The sequence below is a fragment of the Centropristis striata genome, chromosome 6, assembly GCF_030273125.1.
Source record: "Centropristis striata isolate RG_2023a ecotype Rhode Island chromosome 6, C.striata_1.0, whole genome shotgun sequence".
NCBI classification, from domain to species: domain Eukaryota; kingdom Metazoa; phylum Chordata; class Actinopteri; order Perciformes; family Serranidae; genus Centropristis; species Centropristis striata.
This window is the reverse complement of record NC_081522.1, coordinates 16641231-16652084: the sequence shown is the minus strand read 5'-3', so window position 1 is coordinate 16652084 and position 10854 is coordinate 16641231. Positions and strand designations below refer to the sequence as shown.

Sequence of the window (10854 nt, the reverse complement as noted above, 5' to 3'; positions counted from 1 at the left end):
TTTGTACCTCTTTTTTATTGGAAACAAATTATAAATATTGTGAGCAAAACACTTTCCAGTGAAAACTGCGGACCCTGCCCTCAGAGTTCCTTCTGTTCACCTCTGTTAGGTATTTGCTGCCCATCATTTGATAACCGTGAAACAACCAGAAATAATTAACGTAACTCATGCATTTATGCACTGATGCATTACTATTAGTATATTTGTAGTTTATGAGCATATTTTGCAAAAGTGCATCAGATCAATGACACACAGCGCCCTCTGGTGGCTGTACAAACACAACGTTTATTAAGAGTTTGTTAAGGTTTGCCCATGCGCAATTAATGGGACACAGCCCCAACGTCTGCAGGGTCTGTATCGCGGGTGGAGACTTGACTTGACTAAAAGAGACAAGAGAGAACTCTGCTGCAGTCTTCGCTGAAGGAGTGGAAGCTTGCAAGAAGCATCATGGCTGCAAGGTGGGTATTTTTATGAAAAGTATTTTCATATAAGTAGTCATGTTCAGTTTGGCTTGTTGGAATTTAGACTGAGTTAAAGTTGTCTTTTATGACTTTACAACAGCAACATAAATATGGAGCCTAATTATATTTCTTGATACTAGACTGAAGACTTAATTATGTTGGAGTGATGCTGTTTTTGTTTAAACTTTTTGATGTATTTACAGTTAATGTGTGATGTACAGGTTGTGTGGAGTCCTTGCCCTCCTTACTGTGTTTCTCAGTGGACTGAACGCATCAAGGTACAGTAACCATTAAAAAAAAAAGTGTTTATTATTATTATTGTTGTTTGTCAGTCTCCTAGATGTTCTTCTTTGTGTAACAGACCAGCTGTAAACCAGGAACTGTCCAACCTTTTCAATGAGCTGTGGACACTGGATGTGAATCGCATGACGCCTGGGATAGATTACACAATCTCTGTTCAAGTATGCAGCAAATCCTCATTCAGATAGCACTTATCTTCTTTTTTTTTTACAAATATGTAATCTGTGTTTAAACTGTGCAGGGTAGAGCCAACTTTGTGAACCAGGGCAGCCATGTTGTCCAGGATCGCGCCTCACAGCCTCTGTTCTCCAATGTCAACGAAGAAAAACTGAAGAACATGACCACCTTCTCCCGTAAGTGTCTCTGTGACAACAAAAAAAATCCAGCTCATTTTGCAGACTTCAGTGTGATAAATGTGATTTACTTTGCCTGCAGTGTTAATGAAACTCCTGGACAACTATGAGGTCTCCACAGGTGTGGCTGAACGAGTCACAACAGAGGAGCTGACTGAGATTAATCTCTTCCTGGATGCCGTCTTACAGACAGCAGTCATGAAGGTACATTTGACATGTTACAACCAGTTGCCTCTTACAAGCAAGGCTACATTTTCACAGCCCCACATCTCTTTCCTTACACCTATTTGTTTCAGTCTGGGCGTAGTCTCAGAGTAAGATCATGTATATAAACTATACATATGTATATATGTATGTAAATGTATATAAACTATGTATATGTAATGTATATAAACTATACTATAAGTTATTTTGTTCCTCACTGACTAACAAACTGGTCCCAGTTTGATGTTTTCCCATCCCAAGTTTTGTGGTTTTTGAGACTGCAGCTAAACTCCAGAGGGAGTTTTCTCACTTCCTGCCTCACTGCAGCACAAAACACATTACTGCAGGATGTTAGAGAGAGGAAAAATATCTGAAACATCTGTGTGCAGCTGTGGTATGCTGTGTTGGCCTCAGCTGCATGGTCTCCCCAAATAGGATCAGTGGAAAAATGTGGACATGCAGTACTTGTTGTATTTGGAAGAAAAGCATGTTTGTCAGGACGACCTGATGGCTGCTGTTGACTAAAGTCTTATCCAGAAACAATTACATATTATAGTAGTCAGTTCTATCTGTTAACCCATTGACGCCTAAAACTTCCTGTAAAACCTCTGGGCGATTTTAAAATAAGCCCCAAAAACCTGAAGTTTTTCTGGAAATTCAACAGAAGTGTCAACACTTCTACTAAATAATAGATTTTTCAGCCTCTGTAGCAGATAGAAATGAAATTCAAAAAGTACTTGAGAGCTTATACAAATACTACAAAACGACGTATCCGCTTTCCAGGCTTCAATGGGTTAATCAAGCTTGTTAAAGCATATAGGAGCTTTCCATACAAACTTTGTTTGTAATATACACAGTCATACACAGTAAGTACAGTTAGTAGTGACATACCTAATTACGATTTCCTTTGGCTGGGGGTGGGGCCCAGGGAATCTTTAGGGGGAGATAGCAGGTCAATAATAGATGCCCAAAGCTCAGCCCTGTGTGTCAAATTGTTTTAGTCATACATCTTTAAAAGCACATATTTATTTTTATGTTATATTAAATAAATTGTCAAAATGCTACCTATGCTTCCTATGCTCAGCTATAAGTATAGATATGGATTTATTAATATGGTCAAAATCCCTCCAAAATCCCACTTTAAGACACCGAGGCCTGAAAGAACACAATAGAAAAATCCATTCTGTGACTGTGTCATAAAAAAACGTTAGACATGTTGGTGATTCCTGCAAAAATTACATTTTCAGTGATTGAATGTACCCCCCACCACCCTATTTTAAAGTTACCTATGAAAGTCAACCCTCTTATGAATGCTCCAGTTATCTAGTTTATGGCTGTAAAGTGTCATGAGGTTGTGATTATCCTAGAGGTCACAACAGGTCATTTTATACAGTGAGGGCAAGTTTAAGAAAATACTCTCACTACAATGAAATGCTGCTATGGGGACCTTTCACTGGAAGATGTAACATTAAAGAAGTGTATCATAAAGTTTACAATAAATATATGTAAGAATGTATCTGAATATGAATGATAGTTTTGTCCATAAGTCTTGTCTGTGTGTATAAAATGTGATTTGCTCACAGCGGGCTCATAAGTACCTGGTGAGCAAAAGACAGTCCAGCCAGGACCTGAGGGTCTTCAAGAACCAGCTGCGTTTGATCTGGTTCCACCTCTACCACAGACAGAGAAATGCCGGGTGAGCTTTGGAAACATCAGCAGACGATCATGTCTAGTTCATCATTAAATCAGTGTGTGCAGAAAGCAATCAAGGGATTGTGTAAAAAATGTGTAATTGTTTTTAAGTAATTTGTTTTGTGTGGTTTCTCCATACTAAAACATTCACCAGCCTGGACTCATGCGGATTCGAGCATGTGTTTGTTGGAGAGACAAAATCTGGAACAGAAATCATTGGTTTTCATAACTGGGTCCAGTTCTACCTGCAAGAAAATAGCACAAACTTGGACTACAAAGGATACAAAGCCAGGATCCAGGACTTAGTAAGTACAACAGTTCATCAGACTAAAGAGATGCAGTCCTTAATGTAACAACATTGTAGTTACTTTCTTTAACTTTATTTATATAGTGCCTTTCATGCAAAATTGCAATACAAGCTGCATGGCAATACAATGAAAATACAAAGTACAATAATACAGGGGAAAAATGCAGAAGTGATAACAGGAAAATCAAAGAAAATTTTTCTTTTTTAAGAATTTCATTTTTTGTACATTAAAAATTTCTGTCCTTTCCAACTGGCAGAGAATCTGAACACAAGAAACAACCTGATAATAAAAAATGAAAATAAATAGTCTGAACCTCAACCCCTCTGTCTTTTTATTCTGCTAAGTTCACATGTTTCTGTCCACAGCCCGATCAAGACGACCACGTTCTGAACCTCCAGTTCAGCTGGCACGGTCTGGTGAAGCCCGTTGGCAGCGCCTTCATCGGGACCAGCCCTGAGTTTGAGATGGCGATCTTCACCATCGTGTTCCTCATGAACACTGAGAGGAGCACCACGGTGCTGGTCAACATCGACCAGTGTCAGATGGAGCTGGTGGTCATCAGACACGGACGCTCCCTCGGGACGGCGTACCCCAAACTGCTGAGCAGCAACAGCAGACACATCAGGCAGCACTCACACTGATGTGGAGCAGCTTTCATACAAAGTGATACTCACACACTTATAATGTTCATGCCCAAGAATCAAATGCACTGTAGTTTGGTTAAAAGGGCATGTGGGTCATTTTTTATCAAAACTGTAAACAAGGTTAATTTGTCATAAAAAGCTACTTCAATAAAAGTTATTAATGCTTTTTTAATACACATATTTGTTGTGTTTATGAAATGTGCTCAACAAATAAAATGATTTTCATTTAACTTTTGCAGTTCATTTAAATTACTTCTATACGCTGATGTAACGAATTCAAATTGTATGTGGAAATAATAATTATTTATTAGTGCCAATAACGTAATGAAGTACTTAAATAATAAACAATTATATTGCTGTATTGTACATAATTGGCTCAGCAATGTTCTCAAGTATCAAAAAAGTTTTACATTACTAATGTACAAACAGTATTTTAGTGCTAAAACTGGTCTATACAATATCAACAAATGCTTTAAAAAAATGAAATGCTTCTTTGTTAGAAATAAGTTTTACTCCGGTATCTGACTACTGGCCACTGACCAAACATTTAATTTTTGATGGAGAACACGTCCCTTCAGTGCAATAAATAAATATAAATTAGGTGTGAGGTCATGCAATGCCTGTCTCTCCCTGTCCTATTTATCTTTGTTGTTTTGGGGTTTTATTGGGTTAAAACTTTTGCTTCTAACTTTTTAGAAACTCAAGTTTGAAGTAAGTCAAATCCCACAGCAGTCAGGTCACGGTCAAGCCTAATGTCCTCATTTTTGTGACTTAAGTCTGATACGGCCTACAGCTTTTATTCTGTGTTTCTGGAGACACATTTCTGCTGAAACCACCCTCTTCTTGAGGAGGCAGCAGAAGTTTCAGCAGTGGATATCTAAAAGCCTGGACAAATATTAGATAATATTTTTAATTTTATTGCTGTGGTTGGATGTAACTTAATACTTTTAAAAGTACTGAGCTGGACTGTTGGCCATTTTCAGTGCTTAAAACAATACATTCTTACAAAATTTAAATTGACAAGTAAAATACCAGTACTTAAACATCACAGTGACTGTTTTTGAATGTATCACTTCTGTATGAAGGAGGAGTTTGTTGATGTCCATACTTGCTTGATGATCATATCCATAAACATACATACATAAATACAGCAACCACGTTTTCACCCCAACTGATCTGCTTTCTGCCTCTGATCCTGAGCCTGTCATCATCCTCTTTGCTCTTAAAAGTGGAAGCTTGCGCATAACTTTGTTGCATTATATTGAAACTGTGTTTCAGATTAATTCAAATACGAGAGGTCATTGTTGTGATTGTGATTATTTTATTATATGTGTGTTCTGGTCATTTGAGCATGATTAAACATGCCGCCATTTAATATGGCTATAAAAAGCTTATTGCATTTTTTTTTTGAAGGTGTGGGGGATTGGGGGTGCATCAAACTGGTTGGAACATAGAAGAGGGTTGCAGCTAAAAAAAAGTTTGGGAACTGCTGCTCCAACCCATATGACCACACAGGACCTTTGTTCGTAAGGCAAGCGCCCCCGACTGGTGGGAGGCAATCAACACACCCTCATACCTCAGCACTTTAAAAGTCATGTGTAATGTTGTGAAACAGTTGTACTTTGGTTAGGTTTAGGCACCAAAACGACTTGCTTATGTTTAGGAAAATATTTGGTAAAATTTATAATAATAATAATAATAATTCATTTTATTTAATAGGGCGCCTTTCAAGGCACTCAAGGTCGCCTTACAACATGGAAAAAAACAAAAAACAAGCAGAACATCATACATATCATACAATCTAAACAAATCAGAATATTTACAAATACATTACAATTAAGGAGGGGAGTTTGTGCGGAGGATCAAATGGAGTGAGCGAGTCTGAACAGGTAGGTCTTGAGTTGTGATTTGGTTGAGAGATGTGATGTTGCGAAGGGAAGGGGGAAGGGAATTCCAGAGCAAGGGAGCAGAGCGACTGAAAGCTCTGCTCCCCATGGTAACCAGACAGGCAGGGGGGACAGAGAGGTGGGTGGAGGAAGAAGATCTGAGTGGGCGGGCGGGTGTGGCAATGTGGAGGAGGTCAGAGAGGTATGGAGGGGCGAGGTTGTGAATGGCCTTGAAGGTGAGCAGTAGAGTCTTGTACTGGTGGGGAGCCAGTGGAGCTGCTGGAGGACTGGTGTGATGTGGTGACTGGATGGGGTCCTTGTGATGATGCGGGCTGCTGAGTTCTGTACCAGTTGTAGTTTGTGAAGAGTTTTTTGCGGAAGTCCAAACAGGAGAGAGTTGCAGTAGTCAAGACGGGAGGTGACGAGACTGTGGACCAGGATGGCAGCTGTGTGGGGTGTAAGAGAGGGGCGGAGGCGGTTGATGTTACGGAGATGGAGGTAGGCTGAGCGGGTTATGTGACTGATGTAAGAGGTGTATGAGAGTGTGCTGTCAAGGATGACACCCAGACTCTTTACCTTGGGGGATGGAGAGATGTTGGAATTGTCTATGGATATTGTGAAACTGGGAGATTTGGATAGGGTGGTTTTTGTGCCAATGAGTAGAATTTCTGTTTTGTTGCTATTCAGTTTCAGGAAATTGGATGAAAACCAGGACTGTATTTCTAGGAGGCAATATGGGTAAAACTATTACATTTATGTTACTTTACTTCCATACAAAGTTGGGTTTGTGATGTAGAACGTAATGGAGTTACATTAGTTACACAAATACATTAAGTTAAAATAACTCTTTTTGGTTTCATATGGGACACAAGCAGCGTTCTTCTGGGTCAAATCAAAGTTTTTTTGATCCATCCATTCACACAGCATTCCCTCTCTGCGGACTTTGTAACTCTTTATACTCCAACTACTTGCCTCCTTTGCTCCCATCAAAAGTATAGACTGGCTGAGGGGGTTTGGGTGAAGAATCATGAATCCTTGATCATATCTTGAAACAAAATAGGCTAAGTATGCAGTTAGGAAATAGAGTATGATACAGGCAGTCCTCAATACTGAACAATAACTTGCTTTGACCTGGGACACAAACAGCGGTTTCCTGGTTTGAAGCCCAAGTTTGTTTGACCCATCCATCCACCCCGTCCTTCTCTGTCTGCGGACTTTGTTGCTCTTTATACAACCCTTGACTTCTCCTTTTGTTTCTTGTACTGGCACTAGGGGATGCTACCTGACAATAAATATAAATATCGTTGTAATAAGCTGCTTTTTGGGAGGACCACAGTCTCTTACCAGCTTATGGAAGCTGTGACATGAAAGAAAAAACTTGTCAGTCACTCTGGTTTGTATCATGAATCCTTTAATCATATCTTGACACAAAATAGACTTAGTGTGCAGTGAAGAAATAGAGTAAATAAATACCCATCCCTTTAGCCTAGCCTCCTCCCTCTGTGGACTTTGTCGCTCTTTATACTACCCATAACATCTTCCTTTGCTCTTGTACAGCCACTAGGGGGTGCTGCCTAACAATAAACATGAACATGTTTATAATAAGCTGCTTTTTTTTGGGAGGACCACAGTCTCTTACCAGCTTATGGAAGCTGTTAATTAGCTGTAAATTAATGACACACACACACACACACACACTCAGTTCATTCACCTTACCTCGGATGAACTGGTCCATAAAACATCAGCAAAATCTGGTATTCCATCATTGACTATTTCATTTTTCTGTGCAGCAGAAGTGGTTGAATTTCTCAAGAAATTAAGAATGAGGAATTAAGCCATTTCATAACAGTATACTCCAAACTAAACTACTCTAAAAGTCAGAAATACTTAAAAATAAACACAAAACTTACTCAGAATTAGGTTATTCTGCCTGTGTGGTTTATTGATTATACTATTATTTTCTTATTTTATTGTCTGTTTGTGACACAATGCAGTAAACATGTCTGCCATTTTTTCCAAGATGGCTGCTATTTCAGGAGAGAGGAATCATTTAGAATTTTAAATTAACTTTCTTCTGTTGATTCTTGTTTTTCAACATCATAATTCCAACCCTCCTCCTTTATCCGGGCTTGGGACCGGCGAAAGTGACCCAAAGGAGACACTCTGGCGGAGTTATTGGGATTTTTTTTTTCTTGAGTTTTTTTATTTTTTTGGGTTTTCTTGTTGTTGTTGTTTTTTTTTTTGGGGGGGGGGGGGGGGGATTTAATTTATTATTTTTCTTAATTGTTGTTTTTTTTCTTTATTTTTTTTTGGTTTTCTTGAGTTTGTTTTTTTTCTTGAGTTTTATGAATTTATCTATTTTAATTGTCTTAATCTGCATGTCTTACTGACTTGTGGGAGAATTCAGGGCATCCCGGAAGAAACCCACAAAGTGATGTTAATTGATTATTATAGATGTTCTGTTGTTATTGTAGATGTTGTTGTTGGTGTTTTTTTAATGTGTTAGTCTCCTGTTAATCTTCAGATTTACGGGAGAAACCGGAGCACCCTGGAAAAACCCCCAAAAGTTATGATGATCTGTTGTTATTGATGTTGTGATGATGTTGTTGTTGATGTTGTTCAGAATTTTTCATAGATGACATTGTGACTTGGGTGGTGGGAGGGAAAGGTAAGTTAGTCCAGGTCCAGGTCCTTCAGGTCCCTGTTCCTCCTCCACTTGTCTTGTCTCCTCACCCCCAGATGGCAGGCTCTTTTCAGGACAGATGGACTGGGAAGGGACGCCTCCTGCTGGCGCGGCTCGTCGTCCTGCTGGTCCTCAGGTGGGTCTTCAGTCCTGGGCCTTTTTCTCATGGGAGGAGTATTGTCTGGTCCGCTGACGCCCTCTCTGCGTTAACCTGGATTTGATGATGGAGCTCATGCCGAAGGAAGGTCGCCTGCTGGTTGACTGCGACCACATCAGCTTCATACTTCAGGCTGAGCTCGTGCTGTGACTCTTTGGCCTTCTCCAGTTCTTCTTGGAGAAGCCTGTTCTTGTCCTTCTCCACATGGAGTTCAGTGGTGAACTTTTCCTGCAACATAATATGTGCGACTCTCAGCTCCTCATAATCCTTGTGAAGCTCCTTCTTCTTCTTCTGCCTGAAGGTCTCCCTCACCTGTGTGGCAATCCTTGCAGTGCTTAGAGTTGCTGGATCAGCGTATTTCTCGAGTCTTTCCAGGTCATTCTTGGTCTCTTTCCCCCTGTTGATGAACATTTCCTTCAGGCTTTTCTGACGAGCAAGCTCTTGCTTCGTTGCGTCTAACTCTTGGCTGAGTAGAGCTGACCTGTTCCTTTCGTGGAAATGGCCAGCACTCTCTCTACCCAGAAGGTTCTTTAGATGTTGAACTTCTTGGCGAAGAGCATACAGCTCTGTCATGTTGGGGTATGGAGCCGGACGGTTGAACTGCTGTCTAAAGGCTCTTTTTCCTCTGGGGTCCCTTGTTGGCTGCATTTTATAAAAATGTTTGATCAGATGTTGTCTGTATCAATGGTCTGCTTTGGTTTTCTAGCAATTGGTGATGACATCATGGAACTAATTCTCTGATGTCCTAAAATTTAGGACATCAGAGAATTAGTTCCATGATGACATCATCAATGGAACCATGGAACTGCTCTACAGATCAATAGAAAAATAGAATGAAACATCAAAGCAATACTTGATGATGTCATCATGACATCATCAGTTCTTTTAGGACCTAAAAGAACTGAGCAGTTCCATGGTTCCATTGATGATGTCATCATGGAACTAATTCTCTGATGTCCTAAAAGAACTGATGATGTCATGATGACATGGTTCCATTCAAACATTTTTTTTATTTTCAATTGAAACAACTTTATTTGTATGAACAAAACATGTTGTTGACAAAGAATATTAAAGATGTATATATTCCTTAGCAAATAAATACAATACAATATTTCTTCATACGTATATTTTCAAATGTAAACACAAGCACTGCCCCGTTATGAATAGTTGTAAAATAACTATAATCTACACACAGTAGGAACATTGTTTTTAATGGGTTAAGAATTACAAAATGCACCATTTTCATAAAGATGTCTCTAGCCTGTCCTCTACTATGGGTCGTGTGCACAAGCAGCGAAAAACAAGCTATATTGACGTATGTCACCACTGCAATGCACCCGCCGCCATGTTGCTGACGTAGTAGTGATTGACGGCGAACCAGATTTAAATAGGCAGATTTCCAACTTCGGTTGGAGGAAGGGTCAAACAAATGACAGAATTTCACCCAGGAGAGATTTTACAACAGAAATCCACAGAAACTGCAGCTTTTTTTACAACCGCGGACCGTACGTGTGTGCTACTTTAAACTTTTTGTGCTGCTGTTCTTTGAAAGTGAGCCGCGATACCTACATACGTGTCGTAATGTGTGGTACTGACACACAACATATTCTGTCGTTTAGGTTGGAGATCTTGTTCCTGTTAGAAAAATTGCATGAGGAAACCTTGAAAATTGAATAATCTGACACCAACAGAGACCTCACCATTTTTCTCTGCGCAGTCGTTGATGGGGAATGATGAGCAGAAGATGTCCAAGTTCTCAGTTTAACCAAAGTTTATTACAATATGTCAAAAAATGTGCAGTTACAGAGCTCTGGGTCCAAATCTACAAGTCCCTGATACACACACAGACGGGTTCAGTTCGTGAAGTCTGACCACATCTAATTTCCCTGAACCCATTAAATCCTCACAATTGTTTACAAAACATGCTGGTTGATTTCTTCCAGAAAGTTCCTCCTTCTTCATCCGCTGATTTGACAGTTTTAATCAATACAAGGGCACGTCATGCCACCTGGGCCACAATCTTGGTTGCTGCCCGGAACAAGGCCGTGACATCAAGTCCTGACCTGGCCTCTTCTCCAGAACATTCAACAAAAACTTCCTGTCTTGTTATGTCTTACAGAGATATTATGTCTTACAGAGCCAAAGGATTTTCACTGTCTTACATGG

General features: G+C 39.7%; 1 protein-coding gene across 1 annotated transcript; it reads left to right on the top strand.

Annotated features, from left to right (window-relative positions):
- Positions 1-361: 361 nt before the first annotated feature.
- On the top strand, positions 362-4192 carry endouc (endonuclease, polyU-specific C). Its single transcript, XM_059335606.1, has 8 exons — positions 362-458; positions 683-739; positions 823-922; positions 1003-1114; positions 1197-1318; positions 2902-3014; positions 3165-3315; positions 3684-4192. The coding sequence occupies exons 1-8, from the start codon at positions 448-450 to the stop codon at positions 3957-3959; spliced, it is 942 nt and encodes a 313-aa protein (XP_059191589.1). The 5' UTR covers positions 362-447; the 3' UTR covers positions 3960-4192.
- The last annotated feature ends 6662 nt before the right edge of the window (positions 4193-10854 follow it).

Excerpts from the sequence above, each read along its gene's own strand:
- endouc (XM_059335606.1), top strand. Across the intron at positions 740-822 it reads AGTGGACTGAACGCATCAAG|ACCAGCTGTAAACCAGGAAC; the intron begins GTACAGTAACCA and ends TTTGTGTAACAG. Across the intron at positions 3,316-3,683 it reads AAGCCAGGATCCAGGACTTA|CCCGATCAAGACGACCACGT; the intron begins GTAAGTACAACA and ends TTCTGTCCACAG.